Source organism: Aquarana catesbeiana, linkage group LG13 (assembly GCF_042186555.1).
Source record: "Aquarana catesbeiana isolate 2022-GZ linkage group LG13, ASM4218655v1, whole genome shotgun sequence".
Lineage (NCBI taxonomy): Eukaryota > Metazoa > Chordata > Amphibia > Anura > Ranidae > Aquarana > Aquarana catesbeiana.
This window is the reverse complement of record NC_133336.1, coordinates 177,210,881-177,227,651: the sequence shown is the minus strand read 5'-3', so window position 1 is coordinate 177,227,651 and position 16,771 is coordinate 177,210,881. Positions and strand designations below refer to the sequence as shown.

General features: G+C 45.5%; 1 protein-coding gene across 1 annotated transcript in view; it reads left to right on the top strand.

Annotated features, from left to right (window-relative positions):
- Window positions 1-16,771, top strand: part of LOC141117225 (uncharacterized) — a 48,038-nt gene that overhangs the window by 15,017 nt on the left and 16,250 nt on the right. The window contains exon 3 of the mRNA XM_073609952.1: window positions 10,825-11,127. Within this exon, the coding sequence (XP_073466053.1) occupies window positions 10,825-11,127 (303 nt within the window). The remainder of the gene's footprint in view (window positions 1-10,824; window positions 11,128-16,771) is intronic.

The following is a 16,771-nucleotide window of genomic DNA, read 5'->3' as shown; positions in this document are numbered from 1 at the left end:
CATTTTGGAGGCGTGGTGGCGGAACAACCTCCAACACTACTGCACCTTGTCCTGCATCCTTCCCAGCTGCCAGCAGAGTCACCCAATGCGCCGTGAAACTTAGGTAACGTCCCTGTCCATGCCTGCTGGACCATGAGTCAGCGGTAATATGCACCTTACCGCTGACCGCCCTGTCCAGCGAGGCATGGACATTGCCTTCCACATGCTGGTAGAGAGCCGGAATCGCCTTCCGTGAGAAAAAGTGCCGTTTGGGTACCTGCCACTGAGGAACCGCACATTCCACAAACTCACGGAAGGGGGCAGAGTCTACCAACTGAAAAGGCAGCAGTTGAAGTGCTAGCAATTTTGCCAAGCTAGCATTCAACCGCTGGGCATGTGGATGGCTGGGAGCAAACTTCTTTCGGCGGTGCAGCAGCTGCGGCAGGGAAATTTGCCTGGTACAATCTGACGTCGGTGTACCAAAAGCAGATTGCCCACAAGTACTTGGCTGTGACACACCTAATTCTACACCTTCATTCCTCTCAGTGCAGGTCTCAGAGAGGACTGAAGGTCTAGTGGGGTTGGAAATCTCAGCTGATGAGGAGCAAGGAGAGGTCCTCTTTGTTCTTTGGTGTGGGTCTTTTAGATACGCTTGCCAACGAACTGCATGGCAGGTCAACATATGTCTGGTCAAGCATGTGGTACCCAAGCGGGAGATGTTTTGGCCACGCGAGATACGCTTGAGACATATGTTGCAAATAGCAGCGGTGCGATCTGATGCACTCGTCTCAAAAAAGGCCCACACCAAAGAACTTTTTGAATAACGTGCAGAGACTGCAGCGCCCTGCACATGTGGAGCTTTGGGGTGTGATGCAGTCAATGTGCTGCCCTTAGGCTGGCCACTGGAGGGCATCCTGCCTCGTTAGTGATGTGCCGCCTCCTTCTCCTCCTCCTCCTCCTCTCTCCTATCAGGCACCCACGTTGAGTCAGTGACCTCATCATCCCCTCCCTCCTCATCACTGGAGCAAACCTGGCAGTATGCTGCAGCAGGGGGAGCATGACTGCCAGATTGCTGTCCTTCTTGGGCATCCCCTCTGTCCGTGCTCATGTTACTGCCTTCATCGAGCTCAGTATCATCATCAGAGCCTTCCAAACGCTGGGCATCCTCCTGGAGCATGTACCCAACACTGTGGTCAAACAGTTCGAGGGACTCCTCAGGAGGACATGGTGGGGCTAGGGAAGGAGTCACTGATGACATTGAGCCGAGGGAAGAGGCCCCTGCTTTGCCAGACAAAGTACCCTGGGCATGGGTGAGAGAGGATGAGGAGGATGAGGACAGCTTGGTCATCCACTCGACCAAGTCTTCCGCATGTTGCGGCTCAACATGGCCAGCTGCCGAAAAAAAGGCCAAGCGTATCCCATGGCCACGTGCTGATGAGGATGCACCGTCTCCACGACCAGCACTAGACACAGAGCCTGCTTGCCCTCTCTTATTGGCTTGTGACTGTCTGCCTCTCCTTCTTGGCCTTCCAGACATACTAATAGGGATGAGCTTCGTGTTCGAGTCGAACCCATGTTCGACTCGAACATCGGCTGTTCGATCGTTCGCCGAATTGCGAACGTTATGGGCCGTTCGCGCTAAATTCGTGTGGCGCGTCACGGCCCATAATTCACTGCGGCATCGCAGTGCATTGCTGGCTGATGATTGGCCAAGCATGCACTATGACCCGCATGCTTGGCCAATCACAGCGCCGTCAGTAGAGAGAGCTGTAATTGGCCAAAGCCAGGGTGGCTTTGGCCAATTATGGCTCAGGGGATTTAGTACACACCCCACACTATATAAGGCCGCCTGCACGGCGGCCCTGTGTAGTGTGTGTTCCGGTGTGCTGAGAGATAGAGAGAGAGAGAGACAGTGTCATTTGATTTGAGTTAGATAGATTAGGCAGAACAGTCAGTCAGTTAGCTGCACTTACAGTGTATTGTGTATATATATGCATCCCAGGTGTTGCATATATATATATACACTGTATTCAGTTTAGCTAGATCCGTTCCTGTTATCTTCTATCTAGACTATTTACATTTAATGCAGTGCGTCCTGCTCACAGTGTTCAGCTAGATCCGTTCCTGCTATTTACATTTAGTGCAGTGCGTCCTGCTCACAGTGTTCAGCTAGATCCGTTCCTGTTATCTTCTAGACTATTTACATTTAGTGCAGTGCGTCCTGCTCACAGTGTTCAGCTAGATCCGTTCCTGCAATTTACATTTAGTGCAGTGCGTCCTGCTCACAGTGTTCAGCTAGATCCGTTCCTGCTATTTACATTTAGTGCAGTGCGTCCTGCTCACAGTGTTCAGCTAGATCCGTTCCTGCTATTTACATTTAGTGCAGTGCGTCCTGCTCACAGTGTTCAGCTAGATCCGTTCCTGCTATTTACATTTAGTGCAGTGCGTCCTGCTCACAGTGTTCAGCTAGATCCGTTCCTGTTATCTTCTAGACTATTTACATTTAGTGCAGTGCGTCCTGCTCACAGTGTTCAGCTAGATCCGTTCCTGCAATTTACATTTAGTGCAGTGCGTCCTGCTCACAGTGTTCAGCTAGATCCGTTCCTGCTATTTACATTTAGTGCAGTGCGTCCTGCTCACAGTGTTCAGCTAGATCCGTTCCTGCTATTTACATTTAGTGCAGTGCGTCCTGCTCACAGTGTTCAGCTAGATCCGTTCCTGCTATTTACATTTAGTGCAGTGCGTCCTGCTCACAGTGTTCAGCTAGATCCGTTCCTGCTATTTACATTTAGTGCAGTGCGTCCTGCTCACAGTGTTCAGCTAGATCCGTTCCTGTTAAATTCCTACTGACCGGCAGGCTTGTCTGGTTACAGTATATAAAGCTACCTGAAGAAAATTACAGGTGTTCTATTTGATCCTATTAGTACCACGGTCAGGCAGCTAGACTATTTACATTTAGTACAGTGCGTCCTGCTCACAGTGTTCAGCTAGATCCGTTCCTGTTATCTTCCTACTGACAGGCAGGCTTGTCTGGTTACAGTATATAAAGCTACCTGAAGAAAATTACAGGTGTTCTATTTGATCCTATTAGTACCACGGTCAGGCAGCTAGACTATTTACATTTAGTACAGTGCGTCCTGCTCACAGTGTACAGCTAGATCCGTTCCTGTTATCTTCCTACTGACAGGCAGGCTTGTCTGGTTACAGTATATAAAGCTACCTGAAGAAAATTACAGGTGTTCTATTTGATCCTATTAGTACCACGGTCAGGCAGCTAGACTATTTACATTTAGTACAGTGCGTCCTGCTCACAGTGTTCAGCTAGATCCGTTCCTGTTATCTTCCTACTGACAGGCAGGCTTGTCTGGTTACAGTATATAAAGCTACTTGAAGAAAATTACAGGTGTTCTATCCCAGCTTAGTGCAGCTACAGGCCATTAGTATGTCTGGAAGGCCAAGAAGGAGAGGCAGACAGTCACAAGCCAATAAGAGAGGGCAAGCAGGCTCTGTGTCTAGTGCTGGTCGTGGAGACGGTGCATCCTCATCAGCACGTGGCCATGGGACACGCTTGGCCTTTTTTTCGGCAGCTGGCCATGTTGAGCCGCAACATGCGGAAGACTTGGTCGAGTGGATGACCAAGCCGTCCTCATCCTCCTCATCCTCTCTCACCCATGCCCAGGGTGCTTTGTCTGGCAAAGCAGCGGCCTCTTCCCTCAGCTCAATGTCATCAGTGACTCCTTCCCTAGCTCCACCATGTCCTCATGAGGATTCCCTCGAACTGTTTGACCACAGTGTTGGGTACATGCTCCAGGAGGATGCCCAGCGTTTGGAAGGCTCTGATGACGATACTGAGCTCGATGAAGGCAGTAACATGAGCGCGGACAGAGGGGGTGCCCAAGAAGGACAGCAATCTGGCAGTCATGCTCCCCCTGCTGCAGCATACTGCCAGGTTTGCTCCAGTGATGAGGAGGGAGGGGATGATGAGGTCACTGACTCAACGTGGGTGCCTGATAGGAGAGAGGAGGAGGAGGAGGAGGAGGAGGAGGAGGAGGAGGAGGAGGAGGAGGCGGCAGCACATCACCAACGAGGCAGGATGCCCTCCAGGGGCCAGCCTAAGGGCAGCACATTGACTGCATCACACCCCAAAGCTCCACATGTGCAGGGCGCTGCAGTCTCTGCGCGTTATTCAAAAAGTTCTTTGGTGTGGGCCTTTTTTGAGACGAGTGCATCAGATCGCACCGCTGCTATTTGCAACATATGTCTCAAGCGTATCTCGCGTGGCCAAAACATCTCCCGCTTGGGTACCACATGCTTGACCAGACATATGTTGACCTGCCATGCAGTTCGTTGGCAAGCGTATCTAAAAGACCCACACCAAAGAACAAAGAGGATCTCTCCTTGCTCCTCATCAGCTGAGATTTCCAACCCCACTAGACCTTCAGTCCTCTCTGAGACCTGCAGTGAGAGGAATGAAGGTGTAGAATTAGGTGTGTCACAGCCAAGTACTTGTGGGCAATCTGCTTTTGGTACACCGACGTCAGATTGTACCAGGCAAATTTCCCTGCCCCAGCTGCTGCACCGCCGAAAGAAGTTTGCTCCCAGCCATCCACATGCCCAGCGGTTGAATGCTAGCTTGGCAAAATTGCTAGCACTTCAACTGCTGCCTTTTCAGTTGGTAGACTCTGCCCCCTTCCGTGAGTTTGTGGAATGTGCGGTTCCTCAGTGGCAGGTACCCAAACGCCACTTTTTCTCACGGAAGGCGATTCCGGCTCTCTACCGGCATGTGGAAGGCAATGTCCATGCCTCGCTGGACAGGGCGGTCAGCGGTAAGGTGCATATTACCGCTGACTCATGGTCCAGCAGGCATGGACAGGGACGTTACCTAAGTTTCACGGCGCATTGGGTGACTCTGCTGGCAGCTGGGAAGGATGCAGGACAAGGTGCAGTAGTGTTGGAGGTTGTTCCGCCACCACGCCTCCAAAATGCTGATTGTGACACACCTCTCTCCTCCACCCCCTCCTCTTCTTCTTCCTCCATGGCCTCTTCCTCGGAACCAGCGGTGCTCCGTAGGCGTTCAAGGGGCTACGCAAGTACGCAGGCCAAAAGATGCCATGCGGTGCTTGAGCTGGTGTGCTTGGGGGACAGGAGCCACACTGGGGCAGAGGTTCTGTCAGCTCTGCAGGGGCAGGTTCAGAGGTGGTTGACGCCACGCCAACTTAAGGCAGGAATGGTGGTTTGCGACAATGGCACCAACCTCCTCTCTGCCCTCCGACAGGGACAAATGACCCATGTGCCCTGTTTGGCTCACGTCCTTAACTTGGTGGTGCAGCGGTTCTTGGGCAGGTACCCGGGCTTACAGGATGTCCTGAGGCAGGCCAGGAAAGTCTGTGTGCATTTCCGCCGGTCATATAATGCCAGTGCTCGGCTGACGGACCTCCAAAAGGAGTTTAACCTGCCCAAGAACCGCCTAATCTGTGACATGCCCACCAGGTGGAACTCAACGTTGGCCATGCTGCAGCGGCTGCACACGCAGCAGAGGGCCATCAATGAGTACCTGTGCGACTATGGCACCAGGACAGGGTCAGGGGAGCTTGGTTTTTTTTCCCCACGCCAGTGGGCCATGATCAGGGATGCATGCACTGTCCTGTCACCATTCGAGGAGGCCACGAGGATGGTGAGCAGTGACAGTGCATGCATCAGTGACACTGTCCCCCTTGTCCACCTGTTGGAGCACACGCTGCGTGGAATAATGGACAGGGCACTTGAGGCAGAACAGAGGCAGGAAGAGGAGGACTTCCTTAGCTCTCAAGGCCCCCTTTATCCAGACAGTGTTCCTGCGTGCCCGCCGATCACACAGGAAGAGGACGAGGAGGAAGAGGAGGAGGAGGAAGATTGTGTCAGTATGGAGGTGGAGCCTGGCACTCAGCATCAGCAGCAGTCTTTAAGGGATCAGTCCCAAGAAACACATGGACTTGTACGTGGCTGGGAGGAGGTGGCTGCGGACCATGTCGTTCTTAGTGACCCAGAGGACTCCGGACCGAATGCCTCAGCAAACCTACGCTGCATGGCCTCCCTGATCCTGCAAAGCCTGCGTAAGGATCCTCGTATTCGTGGTATCAAGGAGAAGGACCAATACTGGCTGGCAACCCTCCTTGATCCACGTTACAAGGGTAAGGTTGCGGACCTTATCTTGCCATCGCAGAGGGAGCAGAGGATGAAACATCTTCGGGAGGCCTTGCAGAAAGGTCTGTGCAACGCGTTCCCAGAGACTGGGAGGTTACAAACTCCTGTTTCTGGACAACGTGTTGCTGAGGCTTCGGTCAGTCAAAGAAGGAGCGGTGGAGAAGGTGGCCGTCTGACCGATGCGTTCAGACAATTTTTTGGTCCGCAGCCCCAAGGTATGATCGGTTCCAGCAACCATCGCCAGCGTCTGTTTTACATGGTGCAGGAATACCTAGGGGCAAGATCAGACTTGGACACCTTTCCCACCGAAAATCCTCTGGGTTACTGGGTCTTGAGGATGGATCACTGGCCAGAGCTTGCACAGTATGCAATTGAGCTACTGGCCTGTCCTGCATCCAGCGTTCTTTCGGAACGCACATTCAGTGCTGCTGGAGGCGTGGTAACCGATCACAGGGTGCGTCTGTCCACCGACTCGGTCGATCGGCTGACCTTCATAAAAATGAATGAGTCTTGGATCACCACCAGCTACCAAGCACCTGATGCTGATGTAACCGAATAATTTTTTTTGAAATCTCAGATCCCTTCAAAGACTGCCTATGCTGATGCTGAGTGACTATCCCTGAGTAATTATCCTCTTCCTCCTCAATCATCACGCTGATAGCTTGTAAGAACATTTTTGGTTCTGGGCGCCACCACCAGTGCCTAAGGCACAATTTTTCAGCCCCTGTTTAACAGGGGCGTGTAATTACAATTTTTGATGTAATACTTTGCAGCAGGGCTCGTTCCTGCATTCCAACTAGAGTGTCTGTGAGGGGTTGCAGTGTTGTGGCACCAGCACCAGTGCCTAGGGCCCAATTTTTCTGCCCCTGTCTAACAGGGGCGTGTAATTACAATTTTTGATGCAATACTTTGCAGCAGGGCTCGTTCCTGCGTTCCAACTAGAGTGTCTGTGAGGGGTTGCAGTGTTGTGGCACCAGCACCAGTGCCTAAGGCCCAATTTTTCTGCCCCTGTCTAACAGGGGCGTGTAATTACAATTTTTGAAGCAATAATTTGCAGCAGGGCTCGTTCCTGCGTTCCAACTAGAGTGTCTGTGAGGGGTTGCAGTGTTGTGGCACCAGCACCAGTGCCTAAGGCCTAATTTTTCAGCTCCTGTTCAACAGGGGCATGTAATTACAATTCTTGATCTAATATTTCACAGCAGGGCCCTGTGAGGGCTTACAGTGTTGTGGCCACAGCAACACCTAAGGCCCAAATTTCTGCTGAGTATATAGGGCAGGACCCTACTTTCAAACATCTAACTTACAAACGACTCCTACTTGCAAACGGAAGGAGACAACAGGAAGTGAGATGAAATCTACCCCTAGGAAGGGAAATTCTCTCCTGTAAGAGTTAATATGGGAAAACAATTTCTCCTTTCCACTGATGCTTTCCAATCCTTGTTCCACAAAAAAACCCAAATTTTCAAAAAACATTTTTCATTGGGACAAAAAAGTGAGGTGAAATCTTCTGAAGAGGAGGAAAGACAGCAAAACAAATGTCACAGGGGTGATAACCCTTCCCTATGTTTTCCAAAAAGCTTAGAAAAGATTTTTTGGCTGGAGCTAAACACGTTAAAAATGTTCAAAATTACAAACAGATTCTACTTAACAACAAACCTACAGTCCCTGTCTTGTTTGCACCGCCTGTATACTGCTGTTCAGAGTATATAGGGCCTGGTGGCCCCACACCTTTCCTTATTTTAATTTGGGTGCGGGGTTCCCCTTAATATCCATACAAGACCCAAAGGGCCTGGTAATGGACTGGGGGGTACCCATGCCGTTTGTCTCACTGATTTTCATCCATATTGCCATGACCCGACATGACATTAAACCCGCAAGCAGTTTTAAATGAGATTTTTTCCTTTAAAAATGACATTTGGTGCAGGGACTGTTCTAAACATGGGAAACACGCGTCACTTTACAGGCATACTATAGACACCCCCCAGGTACGATATTTAAAGGAATATTTCACTTTTTTTTTTTTACTTTAAGCATCATTAAAATCACTGCTCCCGAAAAAACGGCCGTTTTTAAAAGTTTTTTTTGCATTGATACATGTCCCCTGGGGTAGGACCCGGGTCCCCAAACCCTTTTTAGGACAATACCATGCAAATTAGCCTTTAAAATGAGCACTTTTGATTTCGAACGTTCGAGTCCCATAGACGTCAATGGGGTTCTAACGTTCGTGCGAACTTTCGGTCCGTTCGCGGGTTCTGGTGCGAACCGAACCGGGGGGTGTTCGGCTCATCCCTACATACTAATGGCCTGTAGCTGCACTAAGCTGGGATATATATATATATATATATATATATATATGTACTGATACTGCAGCTAGCAAAATCAACTGCCTGCCTGTAGTATGAGAACACCACCAACCTTCTACAGGTAGCTTTAGCTGAACACTGTGAGGTGGACGCACCCCACTAACTTGTAGGTTTAGCTGAACACTGTGAGCAGGACGCACTGCACTAATTGTAAATAGTCTAGCTGCCTGACTGTGGTACTAATAGGATCAAAAGAACACCAGCAATTTTCTTCAGGTAGCTGTATTTACTGTAACAAGACAAGCCTGCCTGTCAGTAAGAAGATAACAGAAACGGATCTAGCTGAACACTGTGAGCAGGACGCACCCCACTAGCTTGTAGGTTTAGCTGAACACTGTGAGGTGGACGCACCCCACTAACTTGTAGGTTTAGCTGAACACTGTGAGCAGGACGCACCCCACTAACTTGTAGGTTTAGCAGAACACTGTGAGCAGGACGCACTGCACTAACTGTAAATAGTCTAGCTGCCTGACTGTGGTACTAATAGGATCAAAAGAACACAAGCAATTTTCTTCAGGTAGCTGTATTTACTGTAACAAGACAAGCCTGCCTGTCAGTAAGAAATTAACAGAAACGAATCTAGCTGAACACTGTGAGCAGGACGCACCCCACTAACTTGTAGGTTTAGCAGAACACTGTGAGCAGGACGCTCTGCACTAAATGTAAATAGTCTAGCTGCCTGACTGTGGTACTAATAGGATCAAAAGAACACCAGTAATTTTCTTCAGGTAGCTTTATATATTGTAACAAGACAAGCCTGCCTGTCAGTAAGAAGATAACAGGAACGGATCTAGCTGAACACTGTGAGCAGGACGCACTGCACTAAATGTAAATAGTCTAGCTGCCTGACTGTGGTACTAATAGGATCAAAAGAACACCAGTAATTTTCTTCAAAATACTGTAACAAGACAAGCCTGCCTGTCAGTAAGAAGATAACAGGAACGGATCTAGCTGAACACTGTGAGCAGGACGCACTGCACTAAATGTAAATAGTCTAGAAGATAACAGGAACGGATCTAGCTAAACTGAATACAGTGTATATATATATATATATATATATATATATATATGCAACACCTGGGATGCATATATATAGACAATACACTCTAAGTGCAGCTAACTGACTGACTGTCCTGCCTAATCTAGCTAACTCAAATGAAATGACACTGTCTCTCTCTCTCTCTATTTCTCAGCACACCGGAACACACTGCACAGGGCCGCCGTGCAGGCGGCCTTATATAGTGTGGGGCGTGTACTAAATCCCCTGAGCCATAATTGGCCAAAGCCTCCTTGGCTTTGGCCTATTACGGCTCTCTGTGAAGGCGGCGCTGTGATTGGCCAAGCATGCGGGTCATAGTGCATGCTTGGCCAATCATCAGCAAGCAATGCACTGCGATGCCGCAGTGAATTATGGGCCGTGACGCGCCACACGAATTTGGCGCAAACGGCCCATATCGTTCGCAATTCAACGAACGATCGAACAGCCGATGTTCGAGTCGAACATGGGTTCGACTCGAACACGAAGCTCATCCCTACTGCTGATTGGCATTCTCAATTTCTTGGATATCTTTTTATATCCCTTTCCTGTTATATACAGTTCAACTACCTTTTCCCACAGGTCCTTTGACAATTCTTTTTCTTTCCACATGACTCAGAATTCAGAAATGTCAGTGCAGCACTGGATGAAAGATGCAAGGGTCTGTCAGGAGTCCAGAAACCCATTGATCTTTTATACACACATACTATTTACAAACAAACAGATCACAGGTGAGGATAGTTACCTTTAATAGCCATTCAAACCCCTTTGTATCAACTTGTGTGCATGTTATCAGGCCAAAATCACAAGGGTATGTACACTTTGGATCAGAGTCATTTGGGTAGTTTCTGTTGCCATTATGAATTAAAAAAGAGTAAACACAGTTGATTGGTAATAAATGGCTTCAGCCAAACACTAACCATGAGTGAAAGAAAAGTTTTTCTGTTATTCATATTCTCTGAAAAATGTCCAAGAAATCATAAATTCTGTCAGGGTATGTAAACTTATGAGCACAACTGGTATGTATATATATATATCTATATATATGTGTATATATAGATATATATATCTATAGATATATATATCTATATATCTATATATATATCTATATATACTGTATCTCTCTTGACTAACTGGATGGAAGCTAGACTTTGGTGAAGCTTTTCTGACCCCTCAAACTATCTATCCCCTCAAAGGTTTGAAAGTTGTGTTTCATATGGATTACATTGCTCATGTTCTACTTTCTCTAATTATCACTTGCAGAAGTTTCCCAACCCAAAATTCCTATCCATCTCCTAGTTCACTCTCACTATCCTTCTATCAACACTGCCATCCAGCTGGTTTGTACAGTGAGAGTAACTTCTCGCCTAGTTCTTATTACCTGGAACATCTCTGGTACATATCAAAAAGGCAAAATGATCTCTACAAGGGAACCTGGTGGCACCTGGATTTTTCAAAACCTACTCTCCCTTCCCAAAGGCTTCATAAACTATGGGGATCATGTGACCTGCAAAGTCTGGTTTAGTACTTCTCCAGTCCAGGTTCACTGGACCATACTAGAAAGGGGTAAGTAATAGGTTTTGTAATTATTCATGATATCAAACAATCAATTGGGCAGCAGGATAGGTACAGTATGTGTGTGTATCCAGCTGAATTAAACACAGTGTCTTATATTTGTACTTTGTGTTTCTAGTGTACCCCTAATACACCAGTAACTGTCTATGTGAACTTTGAATAATTTCCTCTACTATCCAGATTTAATAGGAATTAAATAATGAAGCATTATATCTGTGTAGGTTATGCATTTAAAATCTGTTTATTTTTATGCAGCGCCCCCCCTGGGTTTACTGGGAGCAGGAAGGTACCTCCAGAGGCAGGGGGCAAGCTTACATTCACCCCAGGGCTGAGTCCATGGCTATAATGGGAAGTTAGAACAGAATTTAGGCGCCATTCACTTTAAGTATTTTTCAATGCTTTAATGAGAACTTGAGAGAAGTAGTAGGAGAGAGGGTTAGGGGAGGTTTCAGATACCCTTTTTTGCAGATCACTTACAGACTCCTTGAATCCAAAGGCAAAACAGCTTTCTTTTATAGGATCTTGGATACCTGGATAGGTCTCTCACACAGACCTAGCAGCCGGTAGAATGTCTGGACAAGCCACTTTCACAGACTTAGCAGCCAGCAGAACTCCTGGATAAGTCTCTCTCACAGACTTAGCAGCCAATGGAACTCCTGGATAAATCTCTGTACAGACTTAGCAACCAGAAGCTAGTTACCTTGTTTAGATTGTAGAACAGCTTGACAGTACCAGAACCTTTAAGCCAACCCAGGGATACTGTAAAGGTAGTTTAGATATAGGTGCATCCTCCAAATGAGTCACCGGGCCCTCCTGAGAGACCAGCCATCATCCTGGCTCTCTCCAGCTTGGGTCCTCCCTTGGATCTCCTCAGCTCGGCTCGGCTTCTTCCACACAGGCAAGACAGCCTAAGGACCACCTCAGGATTAGTAGGCCCCAGACAGGCTTCTGGGCCTACTTGCAGAACTTGCAACAGCACATCCTCGGGCCAGGAGGGCCCCGAGGTAACAAATTGACTGAAGCACATGGCATCTGTCCAATAAATATCCCTTCCCAGAATGCGCAGCAGCCAGGAGCCTCCTACTGGGCTGTTTCCGGAAAAAGAATATTCATTACAGCTCAACCTAGTTGTAATTCTCATACTGCATGGTGGTGCCAGTGACACCTACTGCCAACAGTGAGAAATGCACAACTCAGTCAAGTTTAGAACAGAACCAAATATACAATCAAATCTGAGCTGTTTACAGCTCAGCCAAAAACTAAATTTACACTATAGCCCCAATTTTAGGAACAGTGGCCTACATTTATAATCAAAAAATATTTATTAAATTAAACGTTCAAAAGTAAATAACAGTCATTGGAAACATTTGGTTATTTGGCATATGCCTAATCACTCGTCATTATAGTATATATAGTATCTTAAGTCCAACATTTTTTATTGGACAGAATGGGGAATGTTTGAAGGTCCCTGGTGAAGTTCTTTTTTATTGTATGTAGCCCTAGTAAAGGCAACTTTGTCCCCAGAACAGAAAGGGAGAGCAAATCTCCCTAGTGAGTGCATCATTAAAAACCTGAAAAAGGATTACAAGCACTTAACACCAGCAAGAGGGACAATGCCTATATTCAAAGTTATGAAAAAAGCAAAGGAAACACTAGTCTAACTATATAGAATACTGGGGTTGTAGAGGGATCTAATGCAGTTTTGGGATTTGTGTCCCTTTACAGAATTGTGACTGAATAGAAAGCAGCAGGTCGAAGACTGCATTCCATTGGGTAACACATTTAAGTAAAAAAGATAAACTTATGTGTTTAATTCTAATGTAAACTAACAAATAAATAAGAAAAAATGGCTTGTAAAAAATATAAAAAATGAAAGTAAGTGACATGCTCAGATCGTCTCCGTGGAGAGATAGCCGGGATTAGCTGATATAGCAGGACCTTGTGGAGCGGGAGCACTTGCTTTAAGCGTCCATCTCGGAACGGCTCCAGGCCACACCCCCCAATTTCAGAGTTACAATGAATATAGCAGGAAAAGCAGGAGTACAAAAGCAGCTAAAGAAAAGATTAAAAAAAAAAACCTTACAAATTCTACAAATTTACAGTATCAACAGTAAAACAGAAAGAGCAGAACATGAAGACCCAATAAAAGATGAACATGGTCATAATTGAAAATAATAAATGTTTCGCTTCAGTTAATACAAACAGAAAATATGATTTTAATAGACAAAAAGATAGTGGCAATAACATCATACTAAATGTACATTGGTAGCTGACAGAAAATCAGATTCAAAACAGACTAGAAAATTCAATATGAATAAATCACCATTATGAGATGGTACCTACTAGTCTCCTGGCAGCTTAGCTCTGTTATAGCCATGCTACTATTCTCAATTTCCCAGCCATGCCCAATTGATTAGGATGGGATAAAATATTTAATATAGTGCAAATGTATACCAGGAAACTACAGACCAGTCAGCCTAACATCAATAGTATGTATGTAAAGCCGCATACTTTTAAAACAATTTTAACTTGTTTATAAATGATAACATGTTTAGAGAAAAGAGTTCAATTTCAGTGTCTGCGGACATTACTAAGTTATGTAGGAAAATGAACTCGGCACAGGATATAGAAATGTTACAGTAAGGAATGGGTAGCTACATGGTGGACAAGGTTCATTACTGAAACATGCAAAGTTATGTACTTGAGAGCTAAAAATATACATGCAAAATACACATTTGAAGGGGCTCCTCTTGGGGAATTGCTGATGAGGGGGGCATCCGAGGGGGGGCTGCGCTAATAAACAATTAGCACAGACCCCCGTGTCAGGAAAGCAGCCGATCGGCTCTCCTCTACTCGCGTCTGTCAGACCCGAGTGAGGAAAAGCCGATCAACGGCTCTTCCTGTTTACATCGTGATCAGCCGTCATTGGACAAGGCTGATCACGTGGTAAAGAGTCTCTCTCTGAGACTCTTTACCTAGATCTTAGTTGCGGTGTGTCAGACTGACACGCCCCAACGACGATCGCCATGATGCGTGCCCCCGGGGGTGCGCAGCGGCTTGATATCCTGAAAGACGTCATATGACATCCAGTCAGGATATCACAACCACTTTGCCAACGTCATTTTGATATATGGCGGGCGGCAAGTGGTTAAAAGAAAAAAAAAAAAACCTTTACAATAATTTTGAGCATATAATCATAAAGTACACATTTATCAATAGTGACTGTAGTAATGGCAATAAACTGTTTACTCTAAAAGGTCTCTGAAGAAGACATATGGCCATAATTTGAGATTAAAAGAAAGTGTGCTGTCTCCTTAAATAACAACAAATACATATGGTGAACTGCTACATGTGCATGTGAAAGAATACTAATTTATAACAAAAAAAACTCATCAATGCTGTGTAATTCAAGCAAAATTAATACCTACAGTAAACTAATCAATAAAAAAATAATAATGCAATACAGTAATGGAATATTAAAAATAGGGAACTATATGTAGCATGACCCCCTAAGGGACTGCTTGGAATTACCTGCTCATCTGCACTGCCAGGACCTGGTGAACATGATAACCCACCTGACACTCTGGGTTCAGACATCCTTGTACCACCTTAAAGTAATAAATCAGACAACTCTGTGTATTTATGTTCTTATAATATAATCTAGAACAGATTAAAAGGGATGTTGTCGCAAAGAGGAGGTAATAGATCTGCTGAGTTTTAGGCAACAGCGCAAACTTAGCAAAGGAATTCCTCCGAATGACACAAGACATTGGCAAACAAAACGGTATGTTATATACACTTCCTTAAAGAAATACTGCTAGCACCTGAAGGGATAAATACATCTAACAGATTATACTGACACACTGCTGAAGATGGAACCTGGCCGGCCTATAACTGTTACCCTAATGAGAGATCAGGCTTAGAAGTGATGTTATAATGGCAGTAATAGCAGTAGTGTCCCCAATGCAGATCTGATGGTCTTCACCAGTATGTAGGAGCTCATTAACTGTAATCCAATAAAGGTGTAGTGGGAAGCAATAGGTTCCTTGTAATGAAGAAGGCTAAAGATGTCTAAGCACAGTGTTTAAAACAGGTTCAGTAAAGTATTCCTAAGGTAAAAATGTCTGTGTAAAGTGTCCCAGTGAAACCGTGACAAAGGGTGTATAAAGGTTGCCCTCTAACCAACGACCAGACAGAACAGTATTCCGAACAGTATCTCGTGTAGCAACAGTCGTGCAGAGGATCCGCCGTCTCGATCTCCCGATGTGAAGCTTGGTAAACCGACTGGCAGGTGACTGGAGTGGTGCTGGATGGATGTCAGATGACAACCAATGGAGCTAGGCCCCTCTCATCCGGGCTGAAATGTGTTACACCGTGTGGTAGGCCGCGACCCCTCTCACTAACATGGAGAGGTCCGTTTCATGTCAGCCCCAGGAGGAAGAGACCTCTGCGCAGGCTTCTTATTCTTTTAGAGCTACTCCCAGCAATCTCCCTGATGGTAGCAAAAATCCTTGGGATATGTAGTCCAGGCACATGATCATGTGAAGCAAATATCAGTCTTAGGAACTACTCGCCCCACAATCCCTTTTGTTTGGCTCACAAATATGAGGTCACTTGATAACACTGAGCAATAGAGGGACATTCAATGCAATTTACAGTTGTAGTCCATATTGCTGCACATATAAATAAATAAATTACTAAAAAAGCAATTCATGAATCACTCATAATAAAAAAAAATGAATATAAAGAAAGTCCATTAATGTGCCAAACAAACTGCTCTGTGCTCAAAATGTAAAAGGTGCTCCAGTGCTCAAGGTGCTTGTTAGACAATGGGGCCTCTTACCTGACCACAATGACCTCAAATTATAGAGATCAACAGTACTTATGTACCTTAGAGGAGCCGACGCTCTCACCCTCGGATCTCCATGCAGCTCATTGACCTAAATGGTCAGAATTAGCCATCCCCGCATGTAATGAAACAGGTGTTTCACAAACAAGCTGCAAAAGCTGTTTGTGAAACGCCTTTTGTTTCTGTTCCTGTGTAAGTGCAATATTTTATATAATAAATTGAGTGCTTTTAAAGTGTTGTGTTATGAGATGTCTCCCTCTTTATTTCTGATGTACATTTATGCCAGAGCTTGTGGATGGCAGTGTTAATTTAGTTGACTAAAACATTTTCGTCGACTAAATAATACTATTTTAGTCGACTAAAATAAGACTAAAACTAAAACAATTGAGATTACTAAAATATGACTAAAACTAAAATGGCATTTTAGTCAAAAGACTAAAATACGACTAAAACTTAAACAGCAGTTTAGTCAAAAGAGTATGACTATAACTACACTTTAATTTGACTTCAAAATTAACACTGGTCTGTAGTGCATGCTCAAATTTAAATACCATAAATAATAACATATTAGATTTTTCACTCCAGCAGTATATAATAAGTTTGGAAATTGTAGTGAAATGCTTAAATAATGCATTACAATTTAACTACACCCATTCAATTTTAGATGACTAAAATGAGTTTTAGTCGACTTAAATAAGTTTTAGTTGACTAAAATGTACTGGAGATGAGGATGGAACTCATGACTCCACGCTGTCTGTAATGTTGCAGTTTAGTGGGCCAATACCT